Raw genomic sequence first — 12,650 nt, forward strand, 5'->3', positions numbered from 1 at the left:
ACAGATGCTGACATTTACTGAAAATTAAGAACTATCCCCAAAACTTACATGTGTTAATCCTTAACAGCAACTCTCTGAGGTTGATACTATTATTAAACCGACTTACAAATGGTTAAATCAAGATAAAGAGAAGTTCAATAACTTGGAACTTCAGCTAGACTCATCTACTTTCTCAGAAACATCACTACTGTTCTTTGCCCCACAAAGAATAATGTACCTGCTTGCAGCTGTAGAATCTTTGATTTTCTTTCCTTCCAAGGAAGCTAAATGTTGCTCCAAAGCATCAAGAAGACTGCTGGGGGCCTAAAATTGTACAAATATTAAGACTTTCTTTCGTCAAAATAAATCAAGTATCATCTAACACAGGAGAGCAATAAAAATAAATAGGTATATTCCTCATGATCTAATTAACAGTGTAGTTTCAGCCACCTAAGAATGACACTATTATTTTTATTACGTAAGTATGACCTGGTAAGGAGTATTAACAAACATAAAGATATAAAAACTAAGACTATGTGAACATGAAACATTAAGAGAATCTTAGAATTTTCTATATTTAACTTATTTAAATTTTAAATAGAAACACAACCCTAAAAATCAGACATACTGTTGAGCATGGTCCTGGTACTTAATAACTACTCACTGAGTAACTGAAAATGTCCAAACACTATTTCTGAATAGTTATTGACAAATGAAACTGAAGACTAACATCAAGGAAACAAAAACTGAAATCACAGTGAGATATAACTTCTTACCCACTAGAATGGTTAAAGTTAGATAGACTAGTAATATCAAATGTTGATGAAGATATAAAACAAATGCAACTGTCATACAATGCTGGTGGGAGTACATCCACCTTGAAAAAAGCTATGGGTTTTTAAAAAAAATAAAGTTAAATATACAACTACCTTAATTACCCAATTCTATTCCTAGTTATTTATTCAAGAGAGAGACAAATGTTATCTCCACAAGACTTGTTCAAGAATGTTTTAAGCAGCTTTATTTATGATAGTTAAAAAACTGCAAATAATCCAAAAATTTCCAAATTTTCCAATTTAGAAAACAGATAAACAAAATTGTGGTAAATTGACATGATGGAATACTATTCAGCAATTAAAAAGAATTAATCAATGGTATATTCAACAATATGGACAGATCTCAAAACATTATGATGAGCAAAAGAAGCCAGATATGAAAATAGTTGCATGATTCCATTTATATTAAATTCAAAATCTGATACAAATTATTCTATTAGAATTCAAAATAGTTATTTGTGTGGAGCGGATTAGGGAGTGACTGGAGGGGGACAGGAGGATTGGGGTGATGCAACTGATTTATATCTTGAATGGGGTGTTGATTACACAAGTGTTAATGGTTATCAATCCTCATTCAAATAGATATTTACCTCAATTTTTTTTAAAGACTAGCTTTAAACCTTCAGTCTATATATCAAATCTCAACTTAATATGAACAGTTAATTACTTTCAAAAGGAAATCTTTTCTGTGAGTTGAAAAGGAATTTTTCACTATTTTTAAGTGAAGCAAATACATCAGTGGCATTCACTTACATCAAATATTCTTTAGGATTTCAGATAGAGTTTCTCAATTACAGAGATCCAAAAGCAGTTGCAAGAGACAATACTAGCCAACTTCTCTGCCAATTATGACCTGAACAATTTCCTTCATCCTGTATTTTCTCTCTACATATCAAGACCTTAGCACAAGAAAGATATGGTAGAAAACATTGACTTCTTTGTTGATCTGAGAACACATGTGCACTCCCTCAACCCCAATAAATCAGCAGGCCAACTACTGTCCCAAGAGCTATTGTTAACAATAGCGGTTAACATTTAAAAAGCTCCTGTAACACCACAGGCACTGTGCAAGCTACCTTATATGTAATCACTGACTCTATGAGAAACACACTACTACATATCCATTTTACAAATAAACAACCTGAAACTGAAAATTAAGCAACTTGTCCCAGATCACATATCTGATACATAGCAGGAGCTAACATAGTGTGCAAGGTTTGTCCGATCTGAAAGCCTAGATACTAACTACTATGCTACAGAATCCTAAATTAAAACTGTGGTCATTTAAAGTGTACTTTAATTTTTTCTGAAGGGTTTAAGCTGTGCTTACAAATATTAAACTACCTAGTTATGATAATTAATAAACTATTTCCCAAATCCCTTCTAAATGTATCTGGCTGTTCTTTAAAAGTCAAACCCACATTACAAAGAGTGAAGGAAATGTGATGCTTCACATCCTAAAAAGAGCAATTTATAACAAACAAAAAAAGAATAAATAATCTCAAATTTCCTCTCTTGTGTTTAACTACCATCTTCCCTTAAGTATAAAAAGCTTTGTTTTAATTCACTTGAAAATTTTCTGAATCATTCAGAGATCATCAATGAAGAGGGAGGGACGGAGGAGGGTCAGAGGCTGGCCAACCCAACCCAATCACAATACCATGAATATTAAAGTACAGACACATAATAACAGTCTGGCCTGAGGCTGATGCTTTTTAAACAAAAATAGGTGAAGCTGACATGACAAATGGGGTAATGGCTTATCTGAAACTGCCAAATTAGCTTATACTACTATTGTTCAAACAATGACTCTTCTCACTTTTAGCCTACAGTAATGTGCTTAATCTTAATGACATCAATTATCTCATGTGGGCATATGCAGAAATTTTTTATTTACATACAATCCATAACTAAATCTAGTGCATACTCTTAGCCTGGTGATCAAAGGGATGAATTAGAACAAGTGAGTACAGAGAAAAACAGTAAGAACCTTGATACATAAGGATAGTTTATGCCAGGTACTTTCATTCTTAATGCTCAGTACACAAACACCAAAAAAGGCCAGAACTTCAGGTTTAAAGTTTCCTTCCCAGAAATTTTTAGAAGATAATGATGATAAAAATAATATTATAATAGCTAACATTGAGTACTTAATGCTCTAATTGTTTTTTAGGTATTAACTCATTTAATCCTCCAAACTACCTAATGAAATGGGTATTGTAATATCTGCATTTTAGAGATGAAACTGAACCATAGAGAGAACTTCTCCAAATCACAGGGCCAGCTAGTGGAACGGCCAGGACTCAAACTTAGACAAAGCCTGCTCTCTTAACCCAACATCATGTTCTGAGGTTTATCCCATTTAATATATTTACCTGAGCCAAAGAGCCAAAGTGGAAGGTTTAAAACAGGAAAAATAAATCCTGTATAAGATCATTTTATACTGTAATAATGTTAGAACAATTGTCAGCAATATATCAAAATGTTAAAATCTGTCAAGAAAAATTACACTGATCTCCTTGACAGCAGAGGCTGCATATTATTCATCTTTGTACCCTTCATACCTAGCAGAATATAGCAGGCAGTGATTGGTATTATAACAATACTTACCTGTGAAAGGTCTGGTATATCACCTCTGTCAATTCCAACTTGCTGTAAGAAGAAGAAGCATTGTATTTAATAGATAAAATTACAATAGGGTGTTTTATAAGTAAAATTTAGAAAATGACATTTATGACTAGTACTATGAGCAATATTTTAGAAAGAATTCTTTAAAATTAGAAGAATATTTAATCCCCACAGATATCATTCAGTACTTCCAAGGACACAGATGTTGTCTGATGGCTCTACAAGTTCTAACAGGAGGGGAATAAGAGTTGGAAATTCAACAAGGCTCTTAAGTTACCATCTCCACATCTTCTAAACACCTATATAAACCACCTTGTCACAATCTGAAAAATCCATCACTTCTATGACAAAAACATTACACCAAGAATGAGAAAGGCTGACCATGAACAAGTCCTCTGGGGCATAAGAAGAAGTTAAAGGAACAAACCTAATGACAATGACTCTCTCTCCATATAGTATGCTTTCCCTGGCAATCACCACAGATAACAATTTTTAAAACCTATGTTCACTCAAGCAGGTCAGGTTTTATACAAATACCAAGTGATATTTAACCAGGATATAACTGTCACCACAAAGCAATCCCCATACACTTTCATGATGTTCAGGTACTAGGTAATTTCTAGCAAAAAAGATAAGAACCATTTCTATTTATTACAACACCCAAATTTAAAAATTCTTTTCCCTCCCATGACTATATGACTATATTTCATTTTCTAATCATTCTCTCTTCCTTTTCTCAACCTCTCAAGGGCCAGTCCCAGAATGATAGCAGTAGAAAATTTGATAAAATAATTCATACTAAGATCTTAAGAGCTAATTGATATATTTGTCCTCTTCAAACACATTTAAAAAGGTTACTTGTGTCTTTTTTCATTTTTAAGTATCATTTTGACTTTATTTATTTTTATTTATTTTGGTTGCGCTGTGTCTTCGTTGCTGCGCGTGGGCTTTCTCTAATTGCGGGCAGCGAGGGCTACCCTTCGTTGCAGTGTGCGGGCTTCTCATTGCAGTGGCTTCTCTTGTTGCATAGCATGGGCTCTAGGCACGCAGGCTCAGTAGTTGTGGCTCACGGGCTCTAGAGCACAGGCTCAGTAGTTGTGGCGCATGGGCTTAGTTGCTCCACAGCATGTGGGATCTTCCCGGACCAGGGATCAAACCCATGTCCCCTGCATTGGCAGGCATACTCTTAACCACTGCGTCACCAGGGAAGTCCCAGTTATTTGTGTCTTTACTCCAAGAACTAAGGTCTCATAATGAAATTGCTAGCCCAAAGACCGCCTCATGAAAGAAAAGAAGCCAAAGGGAAAAGCCAACAAACTAAAACTTTATTTAAGGAATTTGCTAGAATCATAGCATAAACACTACCTTTTTCTGGTTTTAGTATGTGACTGACCCTAAAGAAATGGGGAAAAAAAACCCATTGATTTCTCCTTGAGAGATACTTTAAATCCAAAATAAATTTCAGTACACTTCACAAAATAGCTGATTAACACCACAAAGCTATTTTCTTCAAAGGTCTCGTCATCCTTTTCTATCCTATTCCATCTGCTACAGAATAAAACATCACTATGTAATAGAGCTAGAATCACCAACTTGCTAGTTTCAGATTAACTACTTTGATATTATTAATCAGTTATATAGTCTATTCATCTTCTAGAATTATCCTAGCAAGACACCTCTGGTGGTAATGCATAGAGGGCAGAGAAAGGGAAAACAAACAAAAACACTTCAAGTGCCGCCTCTGTGCAAGCAAGATAATGCCCACAAGCATTACCACAACTACCTTCTGTGACAGTCGCAGAAAATTATTTTTTAAACCGATTTGTAAAATTAGATTATCCTATAACCTACGTTCATGGTTTTCATAATCAATGACAAACAATAAATGCACTATATTCACTTCTGAAGGGAACAAAACATTTTGAACAATGTGGCTCCAGCTGCAACTCTCGCTGGAGAAAAGAGACTTGCACTAACATAGAATATTCTCTACCATATTGAATAGAATAAATCTTCTACAATACATGGCCAATTCCAAACATAAAAGTCACTGCCACCTACTTGATTTTATAGAGAAATGAACAATTTAAAAATAGATTACTTTTCAGTATTCAATACTGAATTAAATATACAGGAAATTTTTTATTCAATATTATATCATATTCATACCATAGCACAGAATTCAATATTGCATAGTGATATAATTGAATATATACCTTACTATATTTGACACTTCTTTCACTTGGATATAGACTGATTTCTTTGAAATGCACGCTTAAAGACAAAAAAAGCAACTTAAGAGATACAGTCACTTAAAGACAGTTTACCTCTGCAACTTTGAGAAACTCTGAGATTCTTGTCATCCTAGTCAGGAACTTCTTATAGATGTCAAGACCTTCTTTGCACTGGTTCTTTTTCATATCGAAATATTTTTCTGCAAAAAGTAGATGTAAATATACTTTTATTCACTTCAAAATATAACACTCAAAAAGGAAAAAGATTTAAAACAGCTCTGAAGAGATTATATTGATGTCTCAGAGAACACATTCACCCTACAGAAAAAATAGTGTTAAATAAGCTTAGATATTTAAAGCAAATTAAAATAGAGATGCTGTTATACTAAAAACTAAGAAATTATGACTTTACTCATATTACTAGTATGTTCTACAATATTTCTTCCCTCACAATTCCCTAAATATATACTTGCATGTTAATACAGATCACATTTGACTCCATTTAAAACAGTGCTAACATCTATTTCCAAATATTCTTACTAATGATAAAGAAAGATGGGGGCTTCCCTGGTGGCACAGTGGTTAAGAATCCGCCTGCCAATGCAGGAGACATGGGTTCGATTCCTGGTGCAGGTAAATCCCACATGCCACGGAGCAACTAAGCCTGTGAGCCACAAGTACTGAGCCCATGTGCCACAACTACTGAAGCCCGCGCTCCTATTGTCCATGCTCCTCAACAAGAGAAGCCACTGCAACGAGAAGCCTGCGCACCGCAACGAAGAGTAGCCCCCGCTCACTGCAACTAGAGAAAGTCCACACGCAGCAACAAACACCCAACACAGCCAAAAATAAATAATTAAAAAAGAAAGAAAGAAAGAAAGATGGCAACTTTTCCACGTCCAAATGTCACTTGGAAAGCTAATTTAACTTAATATATAAACAGCAGTAAAGAGCTTAATTTATACCAATCACAGGGTGGGAGACTATGCCTTCCAAAACTTTGTAGAAAAGAAAACTTTCCATTTTTCACTTGTTAAAAAAAACAACAACCTTATTTCCCTATCTCCATAGATTAAAGCATCCCTGAATGAGTCTGTGTTAAGCCAGCCTATGAAAAACAAATTTAAATAAATTCTAAAAAAAAAGAAGTACTGAAAAGGGAGAACAATTACATTGGAATATTTGACATCTGACACTTGATACTTTGGCACACTTGGCAGACTGTTAATTGTCTACTCCAACCAAATCCCATTAAAAAAACTAGCATCTCTAGGCGAAATTAACTGCATTCCATATATACTGAATACACAGTAAAGCACCACATTCCTACAATGCCTCAAAAGTAAAAAGCATCCTTAAAAATGCGTGTTTAATTATTTTAAAATAATTAGCAATCTGAAAATTAAGTTTAGAATAAAATACCAATTTTACAGTTAAAGTTCATTTTGGAGTAAATTGTGAGGAAATGATTTTCCTGAGACAGAAAATTCCAACTTAATTTTTATGAAATTTTTGTATTTCTAAAAATAATAAAACTGATAGAAAAAAAGATATATCTAAAAAATACAAAATTCATCTAGCTGAACATTCTAGTTGTATAAGTATTTAATCACTTAGCATATGTAATCAGATATAAAATTCTTTTCTCCGAATTGTTACAATGAATGACTATATCTCAGTGGATTTTTAGGCAGCTTTAAGTAACAACTTACTATATGACACAAGATAAGAAATAAAATGTTATTTAACTATAGAAATACTTACCCAGCAGGTTAATAATTCCTTCATTGTACGCTGCAAACAGTCTAATGGCATCTTTGAACAGGAGCATGAAGGCAGCATTTATTACCCCATTTGTAAGTTCATTGCTATTAACCTGGAAAAACAAAAAGAAAGATTAGCTAATGTTTTGTTTTAAAATGACAATTACTTCCTTCAAATTAAAATACAATGAATTCAAACATTTAGGTGTATGAGAGGAAGACATTTACCTCTAGCAATCAGTTATAGCCATATAGTGCAAAAATCTTGATCAAAGAGTTCAGATTTATTTAAAAGCTACAAACACAAATCCTACAACATTCAATTTAGTTCAGAAATAAGTCATTGAGAACAAAAGTACCCTTTAACTCTTGAAATTCTTAGGCTACATCTCAAAAGTTTTTTAAGTTCAATTCAACATTAAATACTTCTAACTGCAAAATAAAGCCCATTTCTAGGTAGAAGTTCACTCTGAGTCATGAAGAATTTACTGAATATTTATAAATCAAAAAATATTTATTAAATGGCTACTACAATCACCAAGGCACTGAGTTAAGCTAGGCAGAATATATATATTTTAAAAATATAACTTTTCCCAATATTACAAACAAGCTCACCTTCATAATGGTTATAATAATATTTCTACCTCACACAGTTACTGGGAGAATTAAATGATATACTGAGTGTAAACAGCCTGATGCAGTACTTTACAAATAAATGATCAATATTTATTATTATTAGTGAATTATGCTTTAACAAAAAAAGCACTTATTTGTTTACCAAGAAATACAAGAAACACCTTTAGTTTTATCTTAAAGAAAGAATCAAAAGGATAAACCAAATTTATCTTAAATTCCTTTTTAGATATCTAAGTACATGATAGTTACCTTGTTAGGTATAGAAAAATATAAGCACAAAACTGAATGGTAAGCAACCAACTGGTAAATATTTGCAGAATATCTGACAAGGTTGACTTCCATCATAGAGAGAATTCTATAAGACAATTCACAAAATAAAAAATACATACAGCTAATAACATGTGAAAAGAAGTTCAACTTCATTGATCAAGTAAATTAAAATAATCAAATTAAATTCCTGAACTATCCTTTCTTGAGCACCAGACTAGTAGGTATCAAGATAATCAAAACCAAGGTATTATTCTATACAGATAAGGATGAAGAAAAACAGGCACCTTTTGACAAGTGACTAGCTCAACCCTTTTGGAGTGTTAAGTTGGCAAAATTTAAATTTCTTAAAAATTTAAATGCTGGGACTTCCCTGGTGGCGCAGTGGTTAAGAATCTACCTGCCAATGCAGGCGACATGGGTTTGATCCCTGGTCCAGGAAGATCCCACATGCCGCAGAGCAACTAAGCCCATGTGCCACAACTACTGAGCCCAGGCACCACAACTACTGAACCTGTGAGCTGCAACTACTGAGGCCACACTCGGCAACTACTGAAGCACGCACACCTAGAGACAGTGCTCCGCAACAAGAGAAGCCCGTGAACCACGACGAAGAGTAGCCCCGGCTCGCCCCAACTACAGAAAGCCCCCGCGCAGCAATGAAGACCCAATGCAGCCAAAATAAATAAAGTTAGTATTCCTTAAAAAAAAAAAATTTAAATGTTTATGTCCTTGAACCACCAAATTCTTTTCCTAGGCATTAACCCTATAGAAGTAGGTTTATAAATGTGTAGATACACTATTATCTAACACACACAGAGTACGTAGTGTCCCTCCCACTTGTTTTTTTTCTCCATTTATTTTCTGAATTAAAAAACCAAAATACCCTAAATATTTATCAACAGGAGGATCATATAAGTTGTTACACACAATGCAGTATAATAGACACTGAAAAGAATATGCAATTTTATAAAGGTACCCACAATAAATTAAGTGAAAAAAAAAATTCATGGTTGAACCCTTTCTCTATAAAAACCAAAATAAAGCTCAGTAGTTACATTAATCCCCTGTCATGTAGACTAGGGGCCAGCAAACTTTTTTGTAAAGGGCCTGATCGTGAGTATTTTAGACTTGCAGGCCATATGGTCTCTGTCACAACTACTCAATCCTGTTATTACATCAAAAAAAGCAGCCACAGACAACATGTAACCAATGAGCCTGTTCTAAAAACACAATTGTGGACACTGAAAAATAAACTTCATATACTTTTCACCTGTTAAAAATATTCTTTTTTTTATTATTTGCAACTATTTAAAAATTTAAAAATATTCTTTGTATTATTTGCAACCATTTAAAAATGTTCTCAGTTCACAAGCCTATAAAAAAATACTGGTTTGAGAACCTGTTCTAGTCTATAAAGCACCTTCAGGATTCATTTATTGAATGTTTACTGAACACTATCTATGTGCCACACGCTACTGACAATGGAGACACAGCAGGGAAAAAGAAGACCCGGTCCCTACCCTCCAGAAGCTTAAGACTACCAATTAATAGCATACCATTAAAGGAAAATCAATTTCAGCATAAAACTGTCACAGTTCCAATCACTAACTTGCACTTACAAGCTCTAAAATACAATGTCTCTAAGCTAGATGAACCAAAAAAGAAAAGACTTGTAAATGCTAACACCTAACATATTACAAACAAATGACAAAGCTGGCAATTTGGTTCAAGTAACAGTCATTAAAACAAAAATCCCAGGGAACACAACATCCTTGGGCAATAGCTATATAACATGTTGTTACAAGTATATTTGAACTTCCCTTTATTTCTCAATAACTGTCATGCTTTGAGTTCTACAATGCAGACAAAAAGTGAAATATTAAGTTAGCTTATCATAAAGAAAATCTTTATACATTTTTAATATCTAAAAACCATTATCAAAAGAAAGTAGATTTTCACATCAATCTCTTCATCTCTCCATCACTTTCTTTAGCTTATATACCCTATAATTTGGGGGTTAGAGAAGCACCACCAAAGAAATCAGAGTAAATCTAAAACAATTATAAAAACGGAAAGTAATCTGGTTTGGGACCACATTTATAGAAAATCCTTAGGCAAATAGGATATTAGTGTGAAAAAATTAGTCTATGATAACTTGAGAATAAAAACTCTGACCAATTAAAATGATATAATTTTTAAAATCTCAAATTATAAAAGCATTTATGCAATCAACTTACATTAAAATCAAGAAGGGCATCCATTTGATTTTGAATAATTGGTACAGTTTTTAGGAGTTTTTCTGTGTTCATTGTTCTCATAACTCCATCAGCCCTGTTTAAAAAAAAAAAAAAATGAGTTTGTTATTAAATCTACATTTTGAACTCCCATCTGATTCTCTATTTAAACAGAGAACAAGGTGCTACAAAACATCGCATGTTTTTATCACTTTTTTTTTTTTTTTTGGCGGTACGCGGGCCTCTCACTGCTGTGGCCTCTCCCGTTGCGGAGCACAGGCTCCGGACGCGCAGGCTCAGCGGCCATGGCTCACAGGCCCAGCCACTCCGCGGCATGTGGGATCTTCCTGGACCGGGACACGAACCCGTGTCCCCTGCATCGGCAGGCGGACTCTCAACCACCGTGCCACCAGGTAAGCTCCATCGCATGTTTTTAAGTCATTATTGAACCTGAAACCTCAAGTATCAATAGAAATCATATAGAGAAAACAAAAACAGGAAACACCGTTATGTCCAATATCAAGGTGCTCGTTTATAACTAAAAAGAAGATGTAAAGCATGAGACATAAAAATAAAAGCTTGCATTATATAGCCAAGTTTATACTATACTTTTTACATGAGAAAATCGTCTGATCCTCACACCACTCATATGTGTGTACAGGGCAGTTTTACAGATTTTTTTTTAATTATAAATTTAAAAAAATCATTTCCCTCAAATCACTAAATAGGACACAATGGAGTCTGCAGTTGAACACAAGTCTTGGTGAGCACCACTTTACTTAAGGTACTTTATTTGTGACTCAAATCAAAATAAAATTATTTTATTATAAAATAAAGAACAATTTTACCAAGTCATTCTAATCTGGCCATTAAAATAAGTGATAATTAAGAGGAATGGTTTTTAATAAAATGTTCTGTTAAATATTTCCAAAAAGATTTCTTTAGATATTTCTAAAAATAGAGAAATATCAGCAGTACCAAATAAACTAGAATTTTACAAAACTGACAACAAAAACACTATATAAGAGGTACCGGGGTTAAGGTGCAGAACTAACACTAAGTGTTTATTATATATCAGGCTCCATATTAAGGGCCTGATGTATGTTTTTAAAATCCTCACAAAAATCCTCTGGACAGTCTTGTCCCATTTTATAGACATGAAATTTTAGGTTCAGGGAGGTTATGACTATCTAAGTTCAGAAAACAAATTCATTTTAGGGTCAGTATGTAAACCCAGGTGTATGAGACTCCAAAACAGTGCTTTTCATAATCTTTTGGCAGAGGAACAAGACCCTTTCAAAAAATATACAGGCTTTCCCTAATTTACAAATGATCCATACTTATAAACAGCTGTTCTACCTTAAGCTACCCCTTCAACCACAACTCCAGATACCAGAAAAACAATTAAGCTATGAAAAGCAAAAACAGTGCTTTGCAGGACAAAACAAGAGTTTAAAGAACAAACACTGGACTGCCTTACATAGGCAGCTATTGACCAGCTTTAGTCCAACAACTCTCCCACATAAGATGTGTTAACCCACCGACACCTATATCCTCTCAGGTATTAAACTACATTGACTGGAGTTTGGGATAAGGACGCCACTCCCTCTTTGTAACCCTTTCTTTATTCTCATACACATCACACTCTCGTTTTATCAGTCACTGTTAGTCCCCTTTTAGTTCTTCCTCCCTCTCCTTGCTGAAGTAATTTTTGATCTCCCGGTCACTTCCCCTCCATCACAGAAGACTTGAATACTGGCTCAGTTTTTCTCAGTTAACTTCAACATCTTAACATGCACAACCAATCCAACATCTTGATCGCAAAATCCCTTAACCACAACCCCTATTCCCATAGTCAGATCCTAACCTTAACTGCCCACCCCCCAAGAAACAACATTATCCCTACTCCCACTCCTACTCCCTTACCCCCAACTTAAGAAAAAGGCAAAATTCAGACACCTTATCCTGACAATAACCTTTTAACTTTCCAGCTGCCTTGGTCAAGTGTCCCATGGCAAAAACTATTTGACTTTATCATAAACTTCAATGCATCAACCCCACCACTACCCA

The 12,650-nt window shown here is 34.3% G+C and overlaps 1 protein-coding gene across 12 annotated transcripts in view; it reads right to left on the bottom strand.

The window, feature by feature from the left end:
* PICALM (phosphatidylinositol binding clathrin assembly protein) overlaps window positions 1–12,650 on the bottom strand; it is a 107,142-nt gene that overhangs the window by 40,437 nt on the left and 54,055 nt on the right. For all 12 annotated transcript variants that reach the window (XM_079928298.1, XM_079928296.1, XM_079928297.1 and 9 more), the window contains exons 5-9: window positions 10,584–10,677; window positions 7,442–7,553; window positions 5,771–5,877; window positions 3,426–3,467; window positions 218–303 (exon numbers count right to left, since the gene is read on the bottom strand). In XM_079928298.1, coding sequence (XP_079784424.1) covers window positions 218–303; window positions 3,426–3,467; window positions 5,771–5,877; window positions 7,442–7,553; window positions 10,584–10,677 — 441 coding nt within the window. The remainder of the gene's footprint in view (window positions 1–217; window positions 304–3,425; window positions 3,468–5,770; window positions 5,878–7,441; window positions 7,554–10,583; window positions 10,678–12,650) is intronic.

This window comes from Stenella coeruleoalba (assembly GCF_951394435.1).
Source record: "Stenella coeruleoalba genome assembly, chromosome: 8".
Lineage (NCBI taxonomy): Eukaryota > Metazoa > Chordata > Mammalia > Artiodactyla > Delphinidae > Stenella > Stenella coeruleoalba.